This window comes from Sinocyclocheilus grahami, unplaced genomic scaffold (assembly GCF_001515645.1).
Source record: "Sinocyclocheilus grahami isolate Dianchi unplaced genomic scaffold, SAMN03320097.WGS_v1.1 scaffold5.1, whole genome shotgun sequence".
Classification (NCBI taxonomy): Eukaryota; Metazoa; Chordata; class Actinopteri; order Cypriniformes; family Cyprinidae; genus Sinocyclocheilus; species Sinocyclocheilus grahami.
Window position 1 is genome coordinate 4,099,875 of NW_015505184.1, and position 24,676 is coordinate 4,124,550.

The window sequence follows — 24,676 nt, forward strand, 5'->3', positions numbered from 1 at the left end:
GAAAATGTCATCCATTCGCTGAGCAGTGGCCGATGACTTATTCAATCGTGTGGATACCGTCGAGGTAAGACCGCCCAGTTCTTTCCCGTTGTTTTCTACCAGCGCTGGAACGTGGCAAGATGGCAGGTTGGACTTATCGCGAGATCCGGTCCATGTCCTTTCACACAGTGCTGGGAATGCAAAACAATTCACAACGTTATCATAATTCTTATCGTTGCGAATAACGGTCGAATGATTTGGTCGTGTTATGAGTGACCTATATAGAGCGTGCGTAGGTTGTGCTTTGCTAAATTACTTCAGTCTGGACTCTGGAAGCAAGATCTTTTCTGCCTCCAATTTTCTTGCAAAACTAGACTAGAAAACACACAATGAAGGAACCACAGTTCAATTGCACAGTTAGTTTTATTAAATTAATTTACCAATTCAACCGAATTCGTCATAATAATGCTTTATATTGTGAGGGGGGTGAAATTAACAACCAAAACTGATTTGGTTTTGGTACAAATTTGTTCCATTGACTAAGTTGTGCCCCACTCTCTGCTTTTGTCCACCTCATTCTAAAGTGACTGAAGGTTGAAACTTTACTCTTATACGAGGTTAAAACTTGTTGTAACTTTAATTGTTTTCAACCTGTAATACACTCTAAAATTCATATAAGAGTTAATTTCACCCCCCTCACAATATAAAATTTAGCTGAAAAACACACTCAGATCCTGTTGGACAGATGGGACATTTTCCCTAGGAATCACAGACTATTTAAAAAATATATGTAAGTGTACTTGAATGATTTTATTTGTAATTAAATGTTTTGTCAAAAGCTTTTGTTGAATTTGAGTTATTCCTTTGACAATGCTGCCATACATGTCAATCATAGTAACTGAAAAATTAGAAAAAAGCATGAATAACTTTGACTTAAATAGATCAGTGTAACAGTAAAACCTATTTTATCCTTTCTAACAATCATTACCACTTAAGTGATGAAACAGTTGAGGAATAATTTGTCCCACATGTTTTCATGACAAAAATAAAAAATCAAGATAATTATAACAGGAATTTGCAGGCAGGATTAAAGATTGCAGCTGTGTGCACAAAAATTTCTGTACCTTTAGTAATAGATGTATTTAGTGCTACTCAAATATAAACATGCCACAATACATTTGCTGCGTTAGCTTGAGAAGTTCTTAGATGGGTGCTTGGATGCAAGAGGTGTAGGAACCATTTGGGCCTTTCCCACCATTTGGCATGTGTGAGAAAGTGTCATTCATTGTAATTTACTATTTGCTTATACGTTCTGAAGTGGTAGTTGTCACCATATAATGTTTCACAGTAGCACTTTGGATATTACTGGTTAGTGTGACGTTGTAAAAAAAGACTGTTATAGTGTAATTACCAGCAATTATCGCCTAAATGATATTCTTAGAGTATATGACAGAACTGGCATATGAAGTCGTCGTTTTTTTGTGTCAGTCTCATTACAGGAGCTTGTTTTAAGTGTGATTTGCTAGGTAATGTGCACAGAATGAATACAATAAAAATGCAAGACAAGTTGCACAGATAGTCCCCCTAGAAAAACATAGGATAATGGCCCTTTCTCAACAGTGATAAGGAGAGATCGTCGTCTAAGGCAGTGGTTCCCAACCCTGGTCCTGGAGGCACCCCAACACTGCATGTTTTGCGAGTCTCCTTAGTCAAACACACCTGATTCAGATCATCATCTCATTAGTAGAGACTCCAAGACCTGACATTGGTGTGTCAGAGAAAGGAGACATGCAAAATGTGCTGTGTTGGGGTGCCTCCAGGACCAGGGTTGGGAACCACTGATCTAAAGAACGTCTCGGTTCCCCCTGGAGATTGAACATTCAAGTTATAAAACCAGACTACAAAACAGTGGTTTTAAATTATTTCTTAGTGACATTCTTATTGTTACTATTAATAGTGTATCCTCTTATTGATTTTATCTTACAATTTAATTGACAGCCAAAATAATGGGATATAATAAGAATTTTCCTAATATAATATATATCATATATACGTATATAATAAGAATTTTATTAGATTTAAATATGTTAAGAATAAACAAGGGATGGAGGGCTTAACATAGCCAACCAATTGGATTTTGCAGATAATACTGAAGAACCCAGATTTAAAAAATCAGTTGGGGAAAGATTTTCACATTGCAGTTGTTTTGCTGCCAAGTTTATTTGAGTTGCACATTGTGTATTAATATGTCTGTGTATATCTTGTTTATCATTATGTTAATTTACATTAAATTTAAAAACAAAAAACAACAGAATATTCATAGTTCGATAACAAGTGAGGAGAGCACAATTAAATAATGTAAAACAGTCATTTTCGACTGTCTTTAGACACACTGTCTGACAGAAATAATGCAATAAACTGAACTAAATTATATACATGGTTTCAGAAATTCACATGTAAGGAAATCTGTAAACATGAAGAGTTCCAGTAAGGTCATTAGTCTCTGTTTATATTTGTTTAAGAGTCAGAGCAAAAGGCAATAGACCAAAGTGCCATTTTATAATCCCACTTGGTGCAGACTAAATAAGTGCATGTCTTCAGCTGTGTATTTATTTAAAATGCAGCAAAGGTTAATAAATGCTGCAGTTTATAATTACATTACAAATCATTTGACTTAAGAGCATCAATATAATGAAGCAGCTCATGATGACTGATATCAAACTTCCAGAAGCACAGAGACTTATGTAACATCCTGAGTTATGTCCATTGTTATGAAAATACAACAATAAAAGCATTGACAATTCACATGGAAAAAAAGAAAGGCACTTTGATATTTCAGTCACGCACAACATTGTACACTACTTGTGTTATTTAAAAGTGACTGTGGAATCCTTCTTCTAAAGGTAACAAACATCTGATACTATATTGTATCTTTAGAGGTATGTCAAGTACTTGCAATGAATGTCTGTTTGATAGAATTAGATAAAATCATTATTCAAAATTATTATTATAAAATTATTCAAAAATATGAATTGCCGTTTTTCCAATCTGGAATATTATAGAGCTAGGCAGACCATTTAAACAGCTGCACCATTAGTTCATGTGCAATATGACAAAAAATAAAGAAAAAGTGTAAGTATATAAGTAAAGCGTATATGTTTACACTAATATGCTTTAGAATTTAAAGGAATATTTCACCCAAAACGAAAATGTACTCACTCTCAGGCAATCCACCGAGAATTTGTTTTGAATTTTTTTCTTCACTTCTAAAAAGAGCTTGATCTGTGCATATTTCTCTCCTAATTCAAATTAGATGACTTTTCCAGTGGAGAAAGCAATATTATGGATAGAGGACTCTTATTTTAGCTGGAAGCAACAGTTTGAAGTTAAAAAAAGTCTTGATTAATTTGTTACAAACATGCAGCTTTTTGTTTCCAAAGACGTTACTTGATAGACTGGAGTCACATGGATTAGTGGATTACTGTGACGTTTTTATCAGCTTTTTGAACTCTCATTCTAATGGCACCTATTGACTGTATTGACCTAGTGATGTAATGCTAAATTTCTCCAAATCTGTTCCGGTGGAGAATCTTGAATGGCCTGTGGGTGAATACATTTAAATGTTTGGGTGAACTATTACTTTAAAGGTGACATATCATGAAAATCTGACTTTTCCAGGTTTTAAGTGCTATAATCCGGTCCCCGGTGCATCTACCAACCAAGGAAACGTGAAAAAGATCAAACCAGTAACTTTGTTTTGGTAAGCCTTTTTCTGCAAGCGTCTGAAAAAACGAGCGCATCTGATTTCGCTCCCCTAGTGACGTTGCAAAGGTATCTCATTATAATATTACCGCCCCTTAATCTGTAAATTTCCACCCATGGCGCCGTCATTTGATTTCGCAAGCGACAACAGTGTACCAGTTCTAATGCCATGGCAAAAGTTTGAGCAAAACATGCTAATTGTTCTGCCTTTGGCTGCACTGATGAGCACAGAACACTATTTACAGTCCCAGCCTCAGAGGAGTCAAGAGAGCAGTGGATTTATTGATTTATTTACTGTATATTGCTGCTGCCACACAGATCTAAAATAAACATGCAATTTATTTCCCAACTGTGTACCTTCACAGTCATAACCAACTGTTTTTGTAACTCGTGTGTTTTTAACGTAAACTTGTGTGTGAATGAGAGCTTAGTTTAGTAGGCCTACTCACATGCTATGACAGCCGCTTTCTGTCCGTGTGCTTCGGATGTGTGCTCTCAGAAAACTGTATACAAGTTTAAACTAATATGATTTAAAACGCATGATTTCAGTGCGATAAACATGATAATCAGAACCAAAACAGATGTTTTTTAGCAGATATGAGCTGTAATGGCGCAGCTCTATTCTGGAAAAGAGGGCAGGGAGCAGCAGCTCATTTGCATTTAAAGACACAGGCCTGAAAAACAGCGTGTTTCTGCTTCCACTCAAAATAGGCATTTTCAAAATGATATAATAAATGATCTGTGGAGTATTTTGTGCTGAAACTTAACTGACACATTCTGGGGACACCAAAGACTTATATTACATATTGTAAAAATAATTTGTTACGTCATCTAGCACAAAGAGCACAAGGTGAGAAATACCTTCATTGTAATCACTCATAGGCAGATGACTGAGAAGCATCTTCCCCACCCAAATCTATAGAGAGCCTATGGAGATAGTCTTCAGACTGCATGATGTACTCAGTCCAATCATGGCACACTTCATTTATGCTGGGTCCGGTTCCTCCATACTCAGGAGGGAGGATAGCCTTCGGAAAGAAATTGCTGAGACTTCGGGCATATGAACTCCCATGCATATGAATCTATAAATTAAAACACACCACATATATTAAATCTTTTAAAGTGAATCACCTTAAAATCCCACATGTAAGTACTTAAATGTGACTAACCCGTTGTTTGATTTTGTCTGGAAGAAATGGACGGATCATAGCAAAGACGGGATGGAAAAAAATAGGCTCATTTATCAAATGGATGCCACGTACTTTCAAAGGAAATGAGTCCTGCAAAACAGATTTGATGTTTTGTTCGATGCATTTTAAATGAATCAATACTGTATTAATGCGTTTTTCCAGTTTTTTTGTCATTCTAAAAGGTTGCTATAAGAAAAAGAAAATCTACAAAAAAAGCAAGAATTTCCAGAGGGATGTTAAAGTCAGATCTTCTACAGAAATCTGAATAAGTGATTTCTTCTTAATTGTTCATGAAAATGTTTTAATGGATACCTACTGTAAGCACAGAAGATATCTTTTTTGCCAAGGAAGGGTTTATCTGCAGGGCATGTGCGAAGCACCAGTCTTGGAGATCAAAAATAGTTTTGAGTCCATTTCTTTGAGTCTCCCATTCTCGAACAATCAACTCTGATGTAATGAGGCTCACACGGAAAACCTCATAAGCTGTGAATTCTTTGGGGTTCCACTGACCTAAAACAATTGAATGTTTGTGATATTCTCCATTACAATGAACAAAAGAAGGTTTAAAAAACATTGTTTGTGTATGTACTTGCCAATCCGATAGATTAGAACTCGACTTCCAGCATCATCTCCTGATCTCAAAACTCCATGGTAATTGTTTTGTAGAAGTTCTACGACGGATGATGGCCTCAGATCGGCTGTTATTTCTGGACATTCTTGTCTCCATTTGTGATAGTTAATCAAAAGCTGAGGATAAAAAAAAAAAATACAAGATCATATGTTAGTCTCAGCTAAGTTTTCTAACTTTTGAATATTATTGGGACATAATCTTAATAACACATAATTAAAAGAAACATTATTACATTGATTATGGTTGGGTTGACTTCTGAATGCAACGTCAGCTAGAAAATGTGTAGATTCATTATTGAAAATCCAATCGCTACTGTTAGTATGGCTGAAATATCTAAAATCTAGACCTAATAGAAAAAAAAAACATGTTGGTGAGCCAGAAAAGTAGGCTACATGTATTTACATTAAATAAATAACGAAGAAGCAGTTAAACTGCAGTAATTAGGCAATAATGATTTTAAGTCTATTTAAATTTAAAATTATTTTTAAATAGCCTATATAAACACAGTTCATTCGCATAAAGTAATTCGGAAATTAGATGCATACACTGTGTGAAGTGTGTCAGTTGTGCCTGTGGCCATATTATTGCTAATCAAATCACGTATCACCAACGGTATCACTATCACTACAGAAAGCACGTGGAGTAGTTTACAAGTTAATTTCAGTCATCGTTTAACAGTAGTGCTACAAACCTTGAGCGCCAGTGCCACATCAAAGTCTCTCGCCTGCAGAAACCGTATCAAAAAAGTTTCCGTCAAATTCAAGTGTCGAACGCTTACTTCTGCTGCTGCTTTTTGTTTCAGTTCAGACAAATAGGGTGCAATCCGAATAGAATCAACAGGCAAATTGTTTAATTCTTCGATGTTGTCAACTTCTTCATTCTTCATATCTGCGCGAGTCGATCGAATATCATCATGGTCTCTGAGCAGAGGTATTACGTAAAAGGGGGCAGGGAAAGAGCCCCTCACATCCCAGTGACAACTCAGTTTTTTCACCTTTGTACAGGTCAAGCTTCGTCAAACGTTAACCTAGAAAACTTTCTAGACTGAATCGTCTCTCGCCAATTTAAACAGACACCCACTGTTCAAAACGGAGATAAATTCCTAACAAAGATATGTAGCCTATAACAGCCTACGTAATTCCTCCAGATGTTTAAGAAAAGAGCAAACCAGAATGTTCAATGAATTAATCATCTTGCTGTCCATTTCTAACGCTATTATTTAGAAAATCATTTTTGGACACAATAGTGGGGCATGTTGTCACGGTAGGTAGCATATATTTTCGTCTCTGTTACAGCAACATACAAAATAATTAATTAAAGTAAACCTCAAATGTAAAAGACAACGTATATAGTAAACAATAAAAATATATTACTATTGTTTTGGCAAACAAATAGGAGAGAGTGGGGATGGTTGCATCAAGAGACAGTTGCAACATGGCAATCAGCCTTCAAACATGAGCTACAGTAATGATATTCATACTGCACTAGCCCATCATGCTTCCTGGAAGAAAGCAGCTAGATGTGACCATTTAAAATAATAATTATAATAATAATAATACATTTAAAAATAATACATTTCAAGGTTAAAAAATATGAATAGAGTCTAAATTGTTTGTTGAAGCATTGTAAATCATTGTCATTTTAATAAGTGTTTTCCTAGCTTTTAACAGGCATAGCTAGCATGTGTCAAGCTAGTTTATCATGGCTGTCAGTGTGTTGCAACCTTCCCAACATGCTCTCCCTTATCACAACATTGATGTAAAAGCTTGCCATAACATTGCAAAATTTGAATTTGTATGTATTAATAAAGAAACCCTTTCAACAGTCAGGTTATTTCCCCTTTTTAATTTAAGTAAATACGTTTTTAAAATCAGTCCTTCCTTCTTTACCCTCTTACCCTATCTCTTCTTTCTTACCCTCTCTCTAAACTGCTTAGACTGGTCTTAGAGTTAGCAATGGGGTTTTTTTTCAAGACAAGTCATAACTTTGTAAAGTCAGTTGAATAAAAAGGTAGATTAGTCTAATTTGAATCTGAAAAGTAAGACTGATCGTTAGTCAAACTAGTTCTTAAGAAGTATTATTACATTTCATTGTCATTTTTACATGTGAAATGTTACTTGTGGAAAATATATATTTTTCTTAGTAGTCTTTGCCTTTATACATTTCATTATATATTTCTATAACTTAGTGAAAAAAATGGCAAAATTACGTTAAAGAATAAAATCCCTTGGGGTCAGTTGCAACATTTGACTTTTGTCTATTCAAGTATAAACTGAACATATATTATCATATGTACACGTTACAGCAGGCTTTCCAAAACAGTTTCTGATAAACTGAATGAAATGCAAAAAGTGTTGCAATCCATCCTCACTCTACTCTAATTGAATTAATTCATTTTATAATCAATTTGACATATTAACCTACAACTTGCCTCAATTTTATTAAAATTTCAGCCTGAAATCTGAAATCTACCTTCATTATATGCATGAATGTGTTTAATTGTGGTTTTATTACCTTTACTTATTTACTGTACACAACAACAGCTATTTACAAAAATATGATATTGTTTCAGTTTGGAGGACATTCACAAGATGGCTTTGTCTTAGGTGTTTGAACTGAACCAACATACAAACCCACAATATACAGGTGCATCTCAATAAATTAGAATGTCGTGGAAAAGAACCAACAATTCACTAAAAATGTTTTTTTAGTGGTCTTATGAAGTATTCTAATTTGTTGAGATAGTGAATTGGTGGGTTTCTGTTAAATGTGAGCCAAAATCACCAAAATTAAAAGAACCAAAGACTTAAACTGCTTCAGTCTGTGTGCATTGAATTTATTTAATACACGAGTTTCACAATTTGAGTTGAATTACTGAAATAAATGAACTTTTCCATGACATTCTAATTTATTGAGATGCACCTGTAATAAAATTAAATATATATATATAAATATTATATCACTGCACTTTTTTGTATTTGTGCTAAAGTCTATGACAACATTACTGTGTCTAATCATAGCAAAATGTAGGCTAGCTATTTTAAATTTAATAACTTGTAATGTCCGAATAGCTACTTTTTAAAATAAATAAATGTAAAATTAAGACATAGGCCTACTAGCTATTGGCCTACCATTATTGTCATTTAAGGGTTATAATCAATCAATCAATCAATCGTTTGTTGGCTAACACTATATATAGCAAAACTCAAGGATGCAGGGATTGAACATCTGTCTGCATGGTGACGTCACGCGGCTCCCTTGCAATGTAGCGCTCGGCGCAGTTTCCATATTTATATGTCGTTGGTTCGACATTTATTTGAAAGTCCGCTTTAATATTAAGCAGCGATACGAACAGGTTTGCATGGCTTCACGGAGGTACGTAGATAATAAATCAGTCTCATCCACCCTTGTGGGATGATGCAGTGATGATGCAGGGTATTAATGCGGATGCTGGCCGCCGACTGCAGAGGGATTTAATAAGAACCACATGAATGTTCTGCGTATTCTGGAACGATTTATTTAGCGGATATTGGGATCAATAATTCGTTTTTCTTTTAATGTTATATATGAGGCATATTTGGGGATGTATTTGCGTGTGTTGTCCAGTGTTCGACGTTATTCTGTGTATTGCATGTCTAATAGGCCTGGTTGCCATCATGGTTAAACTGTTATGATTTTGATGTTTTATAGGTTACAGGGATGGAAGGCTGCATTTGATGCATTGGATGTGCAGGCATTCTGAATGCACTGCCCCTGGCTGTGTGCTTTGTCCGTCAGAACATAGGCTTCCAGTATGGCTCACCGGATAAGGAAACATTCAGCGTTATTTAACCAGGATGAGATTCATATCTAAATAGGCCTTAAGTAAGGCTTTTGAATAAATACACCTGTTGGCAGAATACGATTTGTCTGGCCTGCGGTGCATAGACTATCAAGTGATGATGTACATCCTAAATCTATGATTCAGATTTTCATCAGGCCCAGCAGAATCTCTCTTTGCACTTTAGGCTCTCGCTGTACGTGTTCACAGTGGACCTTGATTTAATGTATTTCAATTAAGGCACGCGGTGAATGCCAAGAGCGAAGCCACATATCCTTCAACAAATGTAAAGCTGCCTGTTTATTACTATTCGAATGTAGTTTTAATTTGGTCGAAAATGCATTAATGTTATATTCATAGTACACTCTTACTATTTACAATACTGTGTACTGTTCATACAATTGCACAGGTAGGTGAAAATATATGGTGAGTGGTGACTGCTAAAGCCCAGGAAGAAACTCTTCAGTCATCTCTGTTTGCATTGGCAAACTTGCCTTTTACAAACTAGTTTGCCTACCACTGTCAAGTGGAGTAAAATTTGTGAAATTTCAAACAAAATACATAATTTGAGTTTGTTTTTCATGCTGATAGATTAATTTATACAGATCGATTATAGGTCATGCTTTTTATTTTTTGTATTTGGTTACTGAAAGGGTTATGTTTTTTAGTTGTCTAATAATAAAATCAATTGAAAATATGTTGAAATGTGAATTCTACTGTTTTTTTAACATGTGCATTGTTGTTTTTGACAGTGTATTTTTGCACTATAAAGAATACATAAGCTCCCGCAAGGTTATCATGAAGTGGTATTGTAAAAAATATCATGTCAGCTACCTCAACTATGATACTGGAAATCTGAAACTACTGTTAGAATGCTTTAACAAATTCTAACTTTGGTATAAATATTTGCATGAATATTAAAGCAGGGTACTGTTTAAATACTGAAACTGGGTAAATTAAATACAGAATACATTTTAGTTGTCTCACTGTCAACTAATATGATCAGCTTTATTGGAGTTCTTATGGGCTACTAATGCTTTACTAATGTGTGATTGATATATATAAAGAGTGATTTGTAAGCTATTCAGCATATACTCATTCAAGGGATTGAAATGCCTTTTATGCTGCCTATCAGTTTTCTTAAACACATTTTTTTTTCATTTGCATAACAACACCTACCTCACTGTCTACATAAATTATATATTTACATTTATTTTGTGAATTTAAATAATTAATATTTTTTGCATTACCATTTGCACAGAAGCTGCATTTTAAGTTTTGTGTATATATTTTAGTGTGGTCAAATGGATTAATACAAAAATTAAATAATATGTATATATATATATATATATATATATATATATATATATATATATATATATATATATATATATATATATATATATATATATATATATATATATATATATATATATATATACACACACACACACACATGTATACTGTATTTATGAAATAACCATAATTATGTATGATTTATATATATATAAATATATACATATATTTATTTTTATATATAATATATTTACATAAATATATTTATAAATGCACATTCATACGTGTATATTTAAGAAATACATGTAATTTATTTATATATAAATAATACATAAATATGGTTATTTCATAAATATTCACAGTACGTACACATATATTGTGTAAACAAACTTTTATTTTGGATGCGATTAATCCATTTGACAACACTAATGTATTTTAAAACGGTGCATAGATTGTTTAATGCTGCACAGAGGCAGCATACATTTATGCAGGAATTACTGCTGCAGATATAATGTTATGAAATTAACATTTTGTATTGAAAATTATAAATATAGAAACATGAAATTAGTGAATATATGAAATTGTAAATAATTAATGTCATGACAACTGCCAAGTTGAAGGCTAATGTGTCATTTCATTTACAGAGATGCAAAGCTTCTGGTGGGTCAGAACTGCCATATTTTAGTATAGGCCCTACTACTTTTATGCAGCATTATACAGAATCTGAAGCTACAAGTCACTGAAAATTCCGATAGGCCTAAGACTATTAGTATATTGAAAATGAATTTACAGTGGCAAAAAATTATTTGGACTGGCCTGTATGTCATGTCCTGTTGCAAATCAATTAGCACAGGAGGTGCAGCCACTGTAAAATGTGCAATTATTTGGTTTGCTGGTCTCCCAGCTTGGTCAGTCTTTCATTTGCTCAGGCTAAATACGAGCTTGAACCAGCTAAGACCAGTAAATGTAAACCAGCCTCAGACTCCACATGCATTGTACAAAGCAATTATTTTAAAAGTGCATTCTGAAATCCAGTATCTTGTTAATCAATAACAGTTCACATAACTATACCAGTACACAGACTGTGCTCTGATGACAAGACCATGACCATCCCTGCGTCTCTGTGCATACTATCCACCCTATCTGCCCTAAATTGTATTGAAAATGACTACTATCACATAGAATTTAGGATGGATAGTATGCACATTGGGCCACAGACCATGACAGACTCGTTCAGATCAGATCGGTCTTCAGCAATAGACGTCAAATGGACTCGTTCACTCACTGTTGTGAGAGAGTGAACGCGCCTCACGCGCTTGCACAGAGAGTTGGGCAAAATGGCGGACAAAACGCCAGGTGGGGCTCAGAAAGCCAACTCTAAGGTATTTTTTTTTTTACTTTTCTACTTTATATCAGTATATTAAAACCAATCTTTCTCGTTTACGATAATAAGAGCGGAATAATATTGAGTTTGATTCAGTAGTGTGTCGCTTTGTGATACGAGCTGCTCGGTTGTGATGCTAACTCGCTAGCAGTGCAGTTAGCTAGACAACCGGCGGCTGCACAGATTTTGTTTCTGTAATACACATGAACACACTAAAATCTGTTGGCCATATATGCTGCATTTGATCTTCTTATATTATGTTTGATGATACCGCTGACACCACCACAGAACATAAAATAACTTGCTTTGTTTATTGTTTGCTGACAGAGCTAACACGAGCGTAGTCTACTACTGTATTACACTGGTTTCTGGACGTTATACTCCCATAGAGAGGAGATTGATTAGTTTATTAGCGTTGTTCATGTCTTAATTGTGCGTTTGTGTGTACATATCTGTGTGCTAACTTGCTGATTTTTGCTTTGACGAGCTAGCATGATCACACTCGCCAGTAGTAACGTTACTAGCCATGTGAACGTATCAACAGAAATGGAAACACAGCTGATATGTATAGTTATATGATTATGGTAGTTCTGGTGTTATATTAGCCAGTCCAGCTCATCTGTCCTGGTGTACACAGTGATATTATCCTGCAAAGTGCGCTTCTGTATTCATGGCAAACAGTTACATCTGCAATTCAGAGAACCTAAACAAACCATTACCAAATATGGATACATTCATTATTTTTTCCTTCCTCGTCTTGTTTTCCATTTTGTGCGTTTTGGACTGTATATAAATGCATTAATATATATATTTTCCCAAGAAACTAAAGGTCTCTGTTATAAGAGGAAAGTTATGGATCATCTCTGATTTGCGTTATTAATCGTTTTCATATTTTCATGCAGGCTTTATTGGAAAGTAAGTTAAAGGCCTTCAGTATTGGCAAGATGGCAGTTGCAAAAAGAACACTAAGTAAGAAAGAGCAAGATGAACTCAAGAAGAAGGTAAGCAGAAGAGGTCTAAAGACTGGAATTCATGTGAATATAAAATGTTTGATTTTTTTGGAACACATTTTTTTCATTTTGTCTTATGTCTTCTAGCTTGACGATACAAGTTTAACATTATTCCACTATAATAAATATCTGACACGATCTGTGATTTTCACAGGAGGATGAAAGGGCAGCAGCGGAGATCTATGAGGAATTTCTCGCTGCCTTTGAGGGAGGTGAAGGAAAGGTGAAGACATTTGTACGTGGTGGGATTGCTAATGCTACTAAAGGTAGGTGAATGTTACAGGTTGATCTTTTTATCTGAGATCAATGGGTTTTTTTCTATTATTTGAGTTCCATCATACAACAAAACCAAAGGCTGTAAATTCATAAATCGGTATGAATTTTTTAAATGTTTTTAATAATTTGCTTATGCTCACCCAGGCTTCATTTATGTAATCCAAAATGCAGTAGTAACTGTAACCGCGATGGTAAAGCTGAATTTTCAGCAGCCATTACTCCAGTCTTCAGTGTCACATGATCCATCAGAAATCATTCGAAAATGCTGATTTGCTGCTCAAGAAACATTTCTTATCAATGTTGAAAACAGTTGTGCTGCGTAATATTCTTGTGGAAATGTGACACTTTTCTCCCCAGGATTCTTTGATGAATAGAAAAGTTCAAAAGAGCAGCATTTACTTGAATTGGAATTTTTTTTATTTTAATTTTGTAACATTAAACACTTCTTTACTGTCACTTTTCATCAATTTAATGCATCCTTGCTGAATAAAAGTGTTATGAATTAATTTCACCAAATAAATCGATCTTACCGACTTCAAACTTTTGAACAATAGATTAATGTTTCTTTGACTTTTCTTTTAAATTATGCAGATATTTTTATTATATGGTCCTCCTAATTGTCTCTGCTTTGATACTTTGTTACGTGTCTGTTACAGAGGAAGCGGCAGCTGATCACAAGAAAGGAAAGCTCTACAAACCGAAATCAAAGATTTTGGAGGCTAAAAGTGTTTTACCTTTGGAAACTCCATCACAGTTTTTAGCATTAGATAAACACAATGTGAGTCTTTTGTCATTTATTTCTATCTGATCTTATTTTAAAGCATCTATTTTGTCATATAACCCATTATTTTTCTATTATATTGGCTAGGCATCGAAGAAGGGAGACAAAGAAAAGAAAAAGAGCAACCTTGAACTCTTCAAAGAAGAACTAAAACAGTAGATGTTCTTTAAATTCTTATTCAACAAATGACAGCACCTTTAAAATGATCATTTCAAGTGTAACCCTCTGTTGTTTTTGTAGGATACAGGAGGAGCGTGATGAACGGCACCGGTTGAAGGGCCGAGTCAGTCGTTTTGAGCCTCTTCCCACAATGGAAGGAAAGCGATCCTGTAAGTTCTTTATTCATGGTTTTTTGTTTTGTTTTGTTTTTTTCTCACCAAAACAGTCAGTTTCCCCCTACGTTCGCTCATGGACCCAGTGAAGTTTGTGCCCCGCCCACATGTCTTGGCCACTGCCACAATTCAGCAGCGCATATGCGTTTTCAATTCAGAAAACAAAATTCACACTGCTTTTCTTCTGCTTTTAGCGGATGGTTCTTCACGAAGAAACCGTCCGTCCAGTGGTAATTTTGTTTTATATACCGTGTAATGCAATGACCATTTTGCTGTTTATGTATCCCATCATGGAAGAAGAGATGGTAAAACGTCAGTTGTTATTCAGAGCTATTATTTTGCTTTTCAGTCTTGGATGATTCTGCTCCTGGCTCACACGATGTTGGTGATCCGACAACTACAAATCTCTATTTGGGGAACATAAATCCTCAGGTAATTGGTCTTTCTTTTTTCCTGATAATTGTTTTCCGGTAACGTCTGTAACCATTTTCCCATGCTAAAACATACTCCCTCACGCTCCAGATGAATGAGGAGATGCTCTGTCAGGAATTCGGTCGCTATGGTCCATTAGCCAGTGTGAAAATTATGTGGCCCAGGACTGATGAGGAAAGGGCCAGAGAAAGGAACTGTGGTTTTGTAGCCTTCATGACGAGGAGAGATGCTGAACGTGCACTTAAACATTTAAATGGTAAATATATTTCTTGTTCATGTTGATGTAATGCAATATATCAAACGATATTCTGCAAGTTTTTATTTTTTGGCGATAGGTGTCGGAAGTGTAACCTCTGTGCCTATACTTCTACCTATACTACAATTTTTCATGTTTATTAACTTATTTATTTGTGAAAAATACAATAATAAGATTACAGAATCAAGTAAAAAAAAATTCCATATTAATTTTAAGGGGTCTTTTTGACCATTTTCAGCAAATATTAAATATAATTTTAATAGCAGAAATTATGCCTGTTTTTTTTTTTTTTACTGTCTTTAAATAGTGTGATATCACATAGGCCTATATCAGCTTTATTTTGCACATTAGCCATCCTGCTCTCATAGATATTATAAAAAATTGCTTTCCCTCATAAAACCATTGAAGAATTTGCCAAATGCTGTCCATTTCAGGCAAAATGATAATGAATTTTGAAATGAAACTGGGATGGGGCAAAGGTGTACCAATTCCTCCTCACCCCATATACATTCCACCTTCAATGATGGAGCACACACTCCCTCCTCCACCCTCTGGACTGCCCTTCAATGGCCAGCCCAAAGAGAGGCTGAAGAACCCCAACGCTCCTATGCCTCCCCCTCCAAAGTGCAAAGAGGAGTTTGAGAAGGTAACTTGGCATACGTGGGACAAAAAGATTTTGGTTAGCATGGTCATAAAAGTAGTTAGGAGAAATTAATTGTTTATATAAATGTATTTTGCTTGTGTGAAAGAGGTGCAGACCTTTTTTGGCTTGATCTTCTTTGTGAAAAATATTTTGCCCATAGAATCATGCAAATTTACTAAACTAGCAATTAGCATTTTTTGTAAATAAATCAATCATATAAATTACATGTGTACCATGCTGATTGTTCCGGTAAGTCTTTTGGAGTGTAGATTATTCATTGCACAAGACATTTTATGGGTTTTGGCTGCAAGTTAGGATGAAATTGTACACGTTTGATATTGTCTGTTTGAAGAAATGTAAAGAGATTTTTTAAATATATATATTACGGATGCAGATGATGTATGATTTCACTGCACTTTCTCTAAGGAATGTGTTCAGTCAAGTTTTAAAACTGACACAGTAGAACACATTTGTTGTTGTTGGAGTATATGTTGCATTTAGTGTTATGCCTGTTTCTTTTTAACAATACTCACATATATTCTATGTTTATTATCTGATGTGACTTCATATCCAGACTCTGTCGCAAGCCATAGTCAAAGTGGTTATCCCAACAGAAAGGTACATGGTTTTTCTTTTTTTCCAAATTCTTATGAAATGTAGAGAAAGAACTTATCCCATCTCTGTAGTTTGAAAGATTGGCCATATCCATGCTACCAGAGGCTGGTTTGAGTGAGCAATAGTTGAGGCCTTGCATGAAAATAAGGAGAAGCTACTAACAATACAAAGCACACACATGCATTGCATTTCCCTATAAAGGTTTTGCTTCATACCGCTCAGATAGGTGAAGTTCATATTAATAGAGAGAGGTCTGTGAAATTTTTATTTTTATTTTTTTTTTTTGACATGTGCTACTACCATTCAAAAGTTTGGGGTCAGTAAGATTTTTTTTAAAGATATTAGTACATTTATCCAGCAAGTAGTCATTAAATTGATCAAAAATGACAGTAAAGGCAAGTTGCAAAGATTTCTATTTTAAATAAATGTTTTTTTCCAAAGAATTCTGAAGACAGTATATCAGAGTTTTCACAAAAATAAGCATGACAACTGTTTTCAGCATCTCTAATAAGAAATGTTTTTTGAGCACCAAATCAGCATATTAGAATGATTTCTGAAAGATCATGTGACACTGAAGACTGCAGTAATGGCTGCTAAAAATTTCAATTTTGCCACCACAGGTATATATTACATTTCTAAATATATTAAAACAGGAAAAGAGATTTTAAATTGTAGTGATATTTCACTATATAACTGTTTTTACTGCATTTAAAAAAAAATCAAATTCAACCTTGGAGCATAAGAGACTTCTTTTAAAAACATCTTACCAGCCCCCAACTTCAGGCAGTAGTGTACATTGTTTTATTCTGTCTGGTGTTTGTATGTCCTCCTTTTGGACAGAATAGAATTATCAGATATCAATGTTACAGCATGCTTGACAGGTCGTTCCACTAGTTTGGGTGTGTTTGAGAGAATTGTTCAGATTTTATCAGACTGCATCAGATGTGATTCATGACACTACTAATTTAGCAACTAAAACACTACACAACACACATTCAACTAGTGTCAGTTTTACAAAACCAGCCCTCTGGCTATTACTCACTTCAACTGCCCCAGTAGCATGGCACAAAAGCGACACCCAATCCCCATAGTCTCAGTGACCTTTGACATTGGCCTTGGTGAGCAGCACAAGTTGAACTGTCTGCAGCAGCGAGGGACCAGAAAAGCGTCACAGGATGGATTGGGGAAAGTATACAGAATGATTGCCTGACATTGGTATGATCGGCTCCAATACTTGTGATTTGTCTTTCAGTACATTTGAAAAACATCATCTGTTGATTTTTATCGGCCACTTCACGAGCCAGTCAGGAAGCCAATTGTTGTCCCTATCCCTTAACTGACTCTAGAAGGGCTTACATGATTTTGTCCCTCTCCATCCACACTTGTCCATTGTCAAAAAGCAAGAAAGATCACTATCACTCTGCCTCACATTTAGTATCTCAGTAGCACATCTAATTATAAGTTACGAGGGCAGTATGCTATGGCTGAGACTCAGATGTAGATTGTGGATTTAAATGTTTTGACTGACTGCCAGTCAGTTTTAAATCTTAAAAGCTCAAACATGTTTATTGACTCATGGATAGTAAGTGTAAGGATGTTTCATTTCATCAGTTGTCATATTGTAGCAGTAGCAGTTGTTTAGGTGTGGCTGGTGATGGCGCTGAATCTGTTTCGCTTTAACTGTGTTTTTCTCATAGGAATTTGCTCTCTCTCATCCATCGAATGATCGAGTTTGTGGTGCGTGAGGGTCCAATGTTTGAAGCCATGATCATGAACAGAGAGATCAACAATTCGCTCTACAGGTGAGCGCATTTTAATCACTTTCTTTTGACTCCAAGCCTTTAAAGTCGGTATGAAAAAAAATTCACCAAATTTGTTTTCAAAATGCATGTTTAAAAAGAATTCCTCAATCATTTAGTCATCTTAAACCTGCACCTTTCAACTGCAATTTCACATTCAGATCTGCCTCCATCCCATCATCAAATACTGGATAGAACTAGGCCTGTTCAATAAAACGGTATCGATATTTATTGACGGTACACCCTCTTCGATAACGATAGAAAAAATGTTTGATATAGGCACGTGCTATGAGTGACGCAGATCGCACACACGAACACTTTGAGTGCTGTGCCTGCCTGTGATGAGGAGATTGTGAATAAAAAAGAATATTAGTCAAATTTAAAATAAACATTTGCATTGGAATGCAAAAATAGTACAATCAAATGTTAGGTGTGCTTCAGGGAGCATCATTAATGGAGCGCGAGATGGGGTCCCAGCCCTAGATAGAACCAAGTCCCAGTTTTTCCAACAAAGTTTCACTAAAAAGTACGTCACAATATAAAAGATAAGATCTGTCACTTCCATTTCGTCACAACTTTAAAGGGTTAGTTCACCCAAAAATGAAAATTAGCCCATGATTTACTCACCCTCAAGGCATCCTAGGTGTATATGACTTCTTTCAAACAAATCCAATCGGAGTTATATTAAAAATGTCCTGGCTCTTCCAAGCTTTATAATGACATTGGGTGTTATTGTTCAACAGTCCAAAAGAAGTCCAATAAAGCACATCCGTCCATAATAAAAAGTGCCTCACGCGGCTCCGTGGGGAGAATAAAGGCCCCCTTCAGCGAATCAGTGCACTTTTGTTAGAAAAATATCCATATTTAAAGGGATAGTTCACCCAAAAATAAAACAATTTGATGTTTATCTCCTTACCCCCAGGGCATCCAAAATGTAGGTGACTTTTGGTGCTTTTCCACTGCATGGTACGGCTCGATACGGTTCACTTTTTGGGGGTTTTCCACTGGGTACAGTACCTGGTACCTGGTACTTTTTTTAGTACCACCTCGGTTGGGGTTCCAAACTCTGCTGATCACGGATTGGCCGGAGAGAATCGTCACTGAACTTGCGACACAAACACAACAGAACCGCTAGATTTAAATCAGCGAAGGATCGAACGCAACTGTTTTGAACGAGCGCACCTTTTTTTTAACAACCAAAACGTTTTGTGGTCTGTTGTGGAAGAACAGACGTTCCTCTCGTTGATGGCAGAGGAGCGGTTCCAGCGAGAGCTTGGTAGGGCGACGTGGAATGAAAAAGGTTTTTTTAGGAGTCGTGGTAGTAGAGGCGGCGCAACTATAACGACATGTGAATAATCCCGCCCACTCTAAAGCGGTACTGAACTGCAGTGGAAATGCAAACCGTGCCGAGTCGAGTCGTACCACACAGTGGAAAAGCACCATTTGTTTCTTCAGTAGACCACAAACGAAGATTTTTAACTCAAACCGTTGCAGTCTGTCAGTCTTATAATGGAAGTGAATGGGAATCACGGCTTTGAGATTTAAAAAAAAAACATACACAAACAAAACCAAATTAAACCCTGCGGCTCGTGACGATACATTGATGTGTAAAGACACGAAATGATCGGTCTGTGCAAGAAACTGAAAAGTATTTATATAGTTTTTTTTACCTCTGATACACTGCAATGTCTGAACTGTCCTGAGCGCGTCCTCGACAGCCGACGCATCTTCTTCTAGCTTTACGGCGGATTGCAGACTTATAAGTGCATTACCGCCACCTATCTCTCAAATGGACCATTTATCCACCTCTATCTACAATCTCAATTAGGAGTGTCAATGGTCCATTTGAGAGATAGGTGGCGGTAATGCACTCAAGTCTGCGATCCGCCGTAAAGCAAGAAGACGCGTCACGCGCCTGCTGTCGAAGACGTACTCAGGACACGCTCAGGACATTCCCATTCACTTCCATTATGAGATTGACAGACTGCAACGGTTTGAGTTAAAAATCTTCGTTTGTGTTCTACTGAAGAAGCAAAGTCACCTACACCTTGGATGCCCTGGTGGTAAGCAGATAAACAAATTTAAATTTTTTGGTGAACTATCCCTTTAAGATGTTATAAACGGTTGTCTCTAGCTTCCGCTAACTGTTGTACGCATGTTCACAAGAGAGTGCCTTTCTGGCGGATGACGTAGGATGTCAGCATAGCGTGACTAGTGACAAATGCGGAGGAGAGAGCAAATTCATGTACATGAATTAAAAGTACAAACACGGATTTGTAAAGAAAAATGTCGGAGGATTTCGATATAAGCCAAGAGGAGACTGGTTTTCCTTTGCTAAAGTAAGGAAACTTTGCTTCCTTTGCTCCTGTAAACAAACGTCGGTTCTTGCAAGACTAGCATATTCTCACCGGAACTAATGCTACGCTGACATCCTATGTCATCTACCCGGAACGGCTTGCATGTACAACAGTTAGTGCAAGCTAGAGATTACCGTTTATAACGTTTTAAATATGGATATTTTTCTTACAAAAATGCATCGATTTGCTAAAGGAGGCCTTTATTCACCCCCCAGAGCCATGTGAGGCACTTTTTACTATGGATGGATGGATGCGCTTTATTGCACTTCTTTTGGATTGTTGAACAATAACACCCACCCACTGTCATTTTAAAGCTTGGAAGAGCAAGGAATTTTTTTTATATAACTTCGATTGCATTCGTGTGATTTTTAGAGTTTACTTGCATTCTGATAATGTCCTTAAATCAAACTGTTGTTTTTTGTTAAAATTCAATAGGTTTTTATTTGAAAATCAAAGTCCTGCTCATGTTTATTACCGGTGGAAGCTATACACCATATTACAGGTTAGTCTTATTTATTTTTATTCTTATGTCAGAAACATCTTGAAATGTGTTCAGCTTTAAAATAAAAAAATATCTCCACTCACAGGGCGAATCTCCAACAAAATGGAAAACAGAAGACTTCAGAATATTTAAGAACGGATCTATCTGGCGACCGCCACCTCTTAACCCATATTTACATGGCACTCCTGAAGACGAGGAGCATGATGATGATGAAGATGATGAAACTGGCAAGAAGGGCGCGTTGAAAGACGAGTATGTCCATCTATCAAAATCTGGAGTTTATGGAGATATCCAATCCTTCTAGTATGGAGCTACTAGGCTTTTGGTTGTAGCCAATATTGTTGGTTATGTGTACTTAATATTCTCCTCTTCTGCAGCGAAAGGGATAAATTGGAGGAGTTACTCCGAGGTCTCACGCCAAGGAAGAGCGGCATAGCTGACGCCATGTTTTTCTGCCTCGCGCATGCTGATGCAGCCGAAGAGATTGTGGAATGCATCGCTGAGTCTCTGTCCATACTTAAAACACCTCTGCCAAAGAAGGTCACTCTTACACAGCAGAATTACGATTAACAAAGAATTTTGTATGCGTCTCATCACTTTTATTTACGTGTGCATTTCTGTCCTCCCTCAGATCGCAAGGTTATATTTGGTGTCGGATGTGCTGTATAACTCGTCTGCAAAAGTTGCTAATGCCTCCTATTACAGAAAATTGTAAGTCTCAGAATTATTTTTGCGTGCACAATCAAGGTATTAATTCTTGTTTGTCAGTTTGTTCATTGTTTTGTTTTGATTCTTTTACAGCTTTGAAACAAAACTCTGCCAGATATTTTCTGACCTAAATGCCACTTATAAGACAATACAGGGCCATTTACAATCCGAGAATTTCAAGGTGCGCCATTTTGCTCTTTTAACACACAATGGTTTTCTGTTTTAAAGATTGGAGTTGATGTTTTTCAATTTTGGTCCTCACAGCAACGAGTAATGTCCTGTTTCCGTGCGTGGGAAGACTGGGCAGTGTATCCTGATCCATTCCTGATTAAACTTCAGAACATCTTCCTGGGCCTCGTCAGTCTCGAACCTGAAAAGGAGATTGAAGACCTGTTGCCAGAGGTTAGCTTCATAGAGATTGACTGATTGAGTTATGATTCATAGATTTTCAATGGTCAGGTTTGAGTTGAGTCACAGTTCATCTAGATATGAACTGACAGATTGAATGTTTATTTCAATTTTACTTAGCAACCAGAAAGGTCGGAGGACATTGATGGTGCTCCTATTGTGGAGGAGGAGCTGGATGGTGCTCCTTTGGATGATGTTGACGGCATGCCCATAGATGGAGCGCCAGTTGATGGTGCATCACTTGATGACCTGGATGGAATGCCCATCAAGGGAACAGATGATGATCTGGATGGCATTCCTTGTAAGAATGCTGACAAAATTGATTTGATTTCATTTAACTTTCATACACTTAGTTACCTACTTGGTAAACTTAACACATCACTCAAAAATCAATAAGAATGTACTTTACAATTACAATTGCCGAATGTCATGGGAGATGTTCTAACAGAAATGTATTTTTCAATGCCCCTTTTTTTCTTTTTTCTTTCTCTCTCAGTGGATCAAAAACTAGGCTTTAAGGTGGCCCCATCAAAATGGGAGGAAGTGGATGGTACTGCTTTGGAGGCTCAAGGTTAGTCTAGATGACATTTATAACATTGTCTAAAGCTTAATTTTCTCCTGGGATCATTAAATTTTGAGAATTTTGAACTCAAACCATGATTTTTCTCTGTTTTTAGCTGTAACCACGTCAAAATGGGAAATCTTTGATCCACCAGATGAATCTGAGAAAAGTAAAACAAGGTAAGTTTTACTAGTTCTACTTGGTATGTAAAACTCATGGAATTTAAATCATGGAAAGGTCATAGGAATGTCTTGCTAAGTTCATAGTCATAAATTAAAATAATTAAATCCCTAGAAACTGCTTGTGTGAGTTAGGGCTGGGTGATAAATCGATTTTATCGTTTAACTCGAATGTGTAGTTTACGTCGATTTGTTTGAATGAAAATCGGTTTTCTCTTAAACATCCGCCGATGCTCCCGTGGTTCCAAATGGGCTCAGCCCTCCCCCCACACGTTTGCCATAGAGATACACAAACAACATGGCAGCGAGCAGGGAAGAACTCATTCCCAAGAAAGGCACAGTGTCATCCGTAATTTGAAATTGGTTCGGTTTTGCAGCGTCAGACACAGAACAAACAACACCCCGCTGCGTTGTGTTCTAATGTGTACCCCAGTGTGTTCACATTACATGATGGATCGGCGACAGGGGGTTTCACATTGCATGACTTCACAATAGGAAGAATCACCAACAGCTCTGTTTGGTCCGCAAACTACATTTCACAGCAAAACACACGCGAGAAGTGATAAGGAAATAACGCGAGAACCTGCGTGCGTCAGACCGGAGTTCTCGAGCGAGACTGGAATTATTAAAAAAAATAATATATATATAGCCCGCAAATTGTCAGTGAGCTGATTTCCAGCTACAAGGAGAAAAAGAAAAACGGATTATACTGGAGGGAGATGCAGGGAACAGGGATTGGGTGCATGTTCTGCAAAGAGAGTTGGAGGTAAAGAATTTTGCAGTAACTGTTATGCTGATGTTGTGGCTGGTCAAGCAAATGTTTGTGCTTGTTTCTGTATGATATAATTATTCTAAATACTGATATTCTGGTCTATAACTCCTCCCCGAACTTCCCTCTGCCCTGTATCTTGGTCTCTCATTGGCTGTAGGTCGCCGATGTAGTTTTCAGTCAGAAATCATTGCACACACAGCGTGATTGTGAATTGCCGACAGCTCCAGATATTTAGCATGCCAAATATTTTGCGGGCGACGTGTCGGTGATTCCCTCAGATCACTTCTTTGATAATTCACACTGCGTGATTGTCACTCGCGTGAACGAGCAACGATTTGCCTCCGATTTCGGGCATTTGTCGGCGATTTCGCAAAACCTGTCGGCGAGTGAAAAATCGGCCTAAAATAGTGCAGTGTGAACTTGGCATAACTGCGGAGTTGCCCGTTTTAATCTCTTAACTCCGAATGTGCACTTGTTTGGTTAGCTGCATGATGGGCTAGTATAAATTTTTTAAAATAACTTAAGGTCTTTCCAGCATTAAGGTAATCCTGCTTTTTTTTTAAATCATCTCGTCTCCGATAGAAATTTGACTGGTAAATGATAAAGAATGATGACCCCTTTTGCATTGCATTGCATATCAGGGATGACAGATTGATAAAAAGACATGCTATTTATGACTAGATGTAACTTTTGATACTTTGCGGTTAAAGTGGCTCTCTGATTGACTTTTCCCTATCAGTGCGTCTCCCATGAAAAAGTCTTACAAACATTTACAAACTGTATCCGGTATGATAAGAATGTTATGTTATGTTACATTTTATGTTATGTTACGTTATGTTGCATTTTCACTGTTTACAATGGCAGGGCCTGCCGTCTTGCCTTTTTGGCTTGTTGTTTCTGTTTGCACTTTAACCCCAAGGGGGAAATCCAGATCAAATCCCAGAAGGGAAAATCAAAACAAAATAAAGTTAAAACTTGTTTT

General features: G+C 36.4%; 2 protein-coding genes across 5 annotated transcripts in view; one reads left to right on the plus strand and one right to left on the minus strand.

Moving 5' to 3' along the window:
- Positions 1–88: 88 nt before the first annotated feature.
- Positions 89–6,509, minus strand: LOC107584770 (alpha-tocopherol transfer protein-like). Of its 2 annotated transcripts, XM_016271516.1 has the most exons (6): positions 6,254–6,509; positions 5,525–5,678; positions 5,248–5,441; positions 4,911–5,021; positions 4,603–4,823; positions 89–170 (listed from the first exon to the last, which is right to left on the minus strand). In XM_016271516.1, the coding sequence occupies exons 1-5, from the start codon at positions 6,446–6,448 to the stop codon at positions 4,614–4,616; spliced, it is 864 nt and encodes a 287-aa protein (XP_016127002.1). In that variant the 5' UTR covers positions 6,449–6,509; the 3' UTR covers positions 89–170; positions 4,603–4,613. The 2 variants fall into 2 exon arrangements, with proteins under 2 accessions (XP_016127002.1, XP_016126993.1); XM_016271507.1 differs by lacking the exon at positions 89–170 and having other exon boundaries at positions 4,513–4,823.
- Positions 6,510–11,952: 5,443 nt separating this feature from the next.
- LOC107584783 (U2 snRNP-associated SURP motif-containing protein-like) overlaps positions 11,953–24,676 on the plus strand; it is a 14,123-nt gene continuing 1,399 nt past the window's right edge. Inside the window, exons 1-21 of one of the 3 annotated variants that reach the window (XM_016271528.1) lie at positions 11,953–12,060; positions 12,965–13,063; positions 13,227–13,338; positions 14,005–14,126; positions 14,217–14,284; positions 14,370–14,458; positions 14,656–14,691; positions 14,811–14,893; positions 14,984–15,149; positions 15,584–15,795; positions 16,367–16,410; positions 18,105–18,209; positions 20,999–21,065; positions 21,151–21,317; positions 21,443–21,605; positions 21,697–21,776; positions 21,867–21,954; positions 22,038–22,175; positions 22,302–22,482; positions 22,678–22,752; positions 22,859–22,922. In XM_016271528.1, the coding sequence (XP_016127014.1) occupies positions 12,016–12,060; positions 12,965–13,063; positions 13,227–13,338; positions 14,005–14,126; positions 14,217–14,284; positions 14,370–14,458; positions 14,656–14,691; positions 14,811–14,893; positions 14,984–15,149; positions 15,584–15,795; positions 16,367–16,410; positions 18,105–18,209; positions 20,999–21,065; positions 21,151–21,317; positions 21,443–21,605; positions 21,697–21,776; positions 21,867–21,954; positions 22,038–22,175; positions 22,302–22,482; positions 22,678–22,752; positions 22,859–22,922 (2,204 nt within the window). In that variant the 5' untranslated portion in view covers positions 11,953–12,015. The remainder of the gene's footprint in view (positions 12,061–12,964; positions 13,064–13,226; positions 13,339–14,004; positions 14,127–14,216; positions 14,285–14,369; positions 14,459–14,655; positions 14,692–14,810; positions 14,894–14,983; positions 15,150–15,583; positions 15,796–16,366; positions 16,411–18,104; positions 18,210–20,998; positions 21,066–21,150; positions 21,318–21,442; positions 21,606–21,696; positions 21,777–21,866; positions 21,955–22,037; positions 22,176–22,301; positions 22,483–22,677; positions 22,753–22,858; positions 22,923–24,676) is intronic. The other 2 variants (XM_016271539.1, XM_016271546.1) reach the window with 2 other exon arrangements.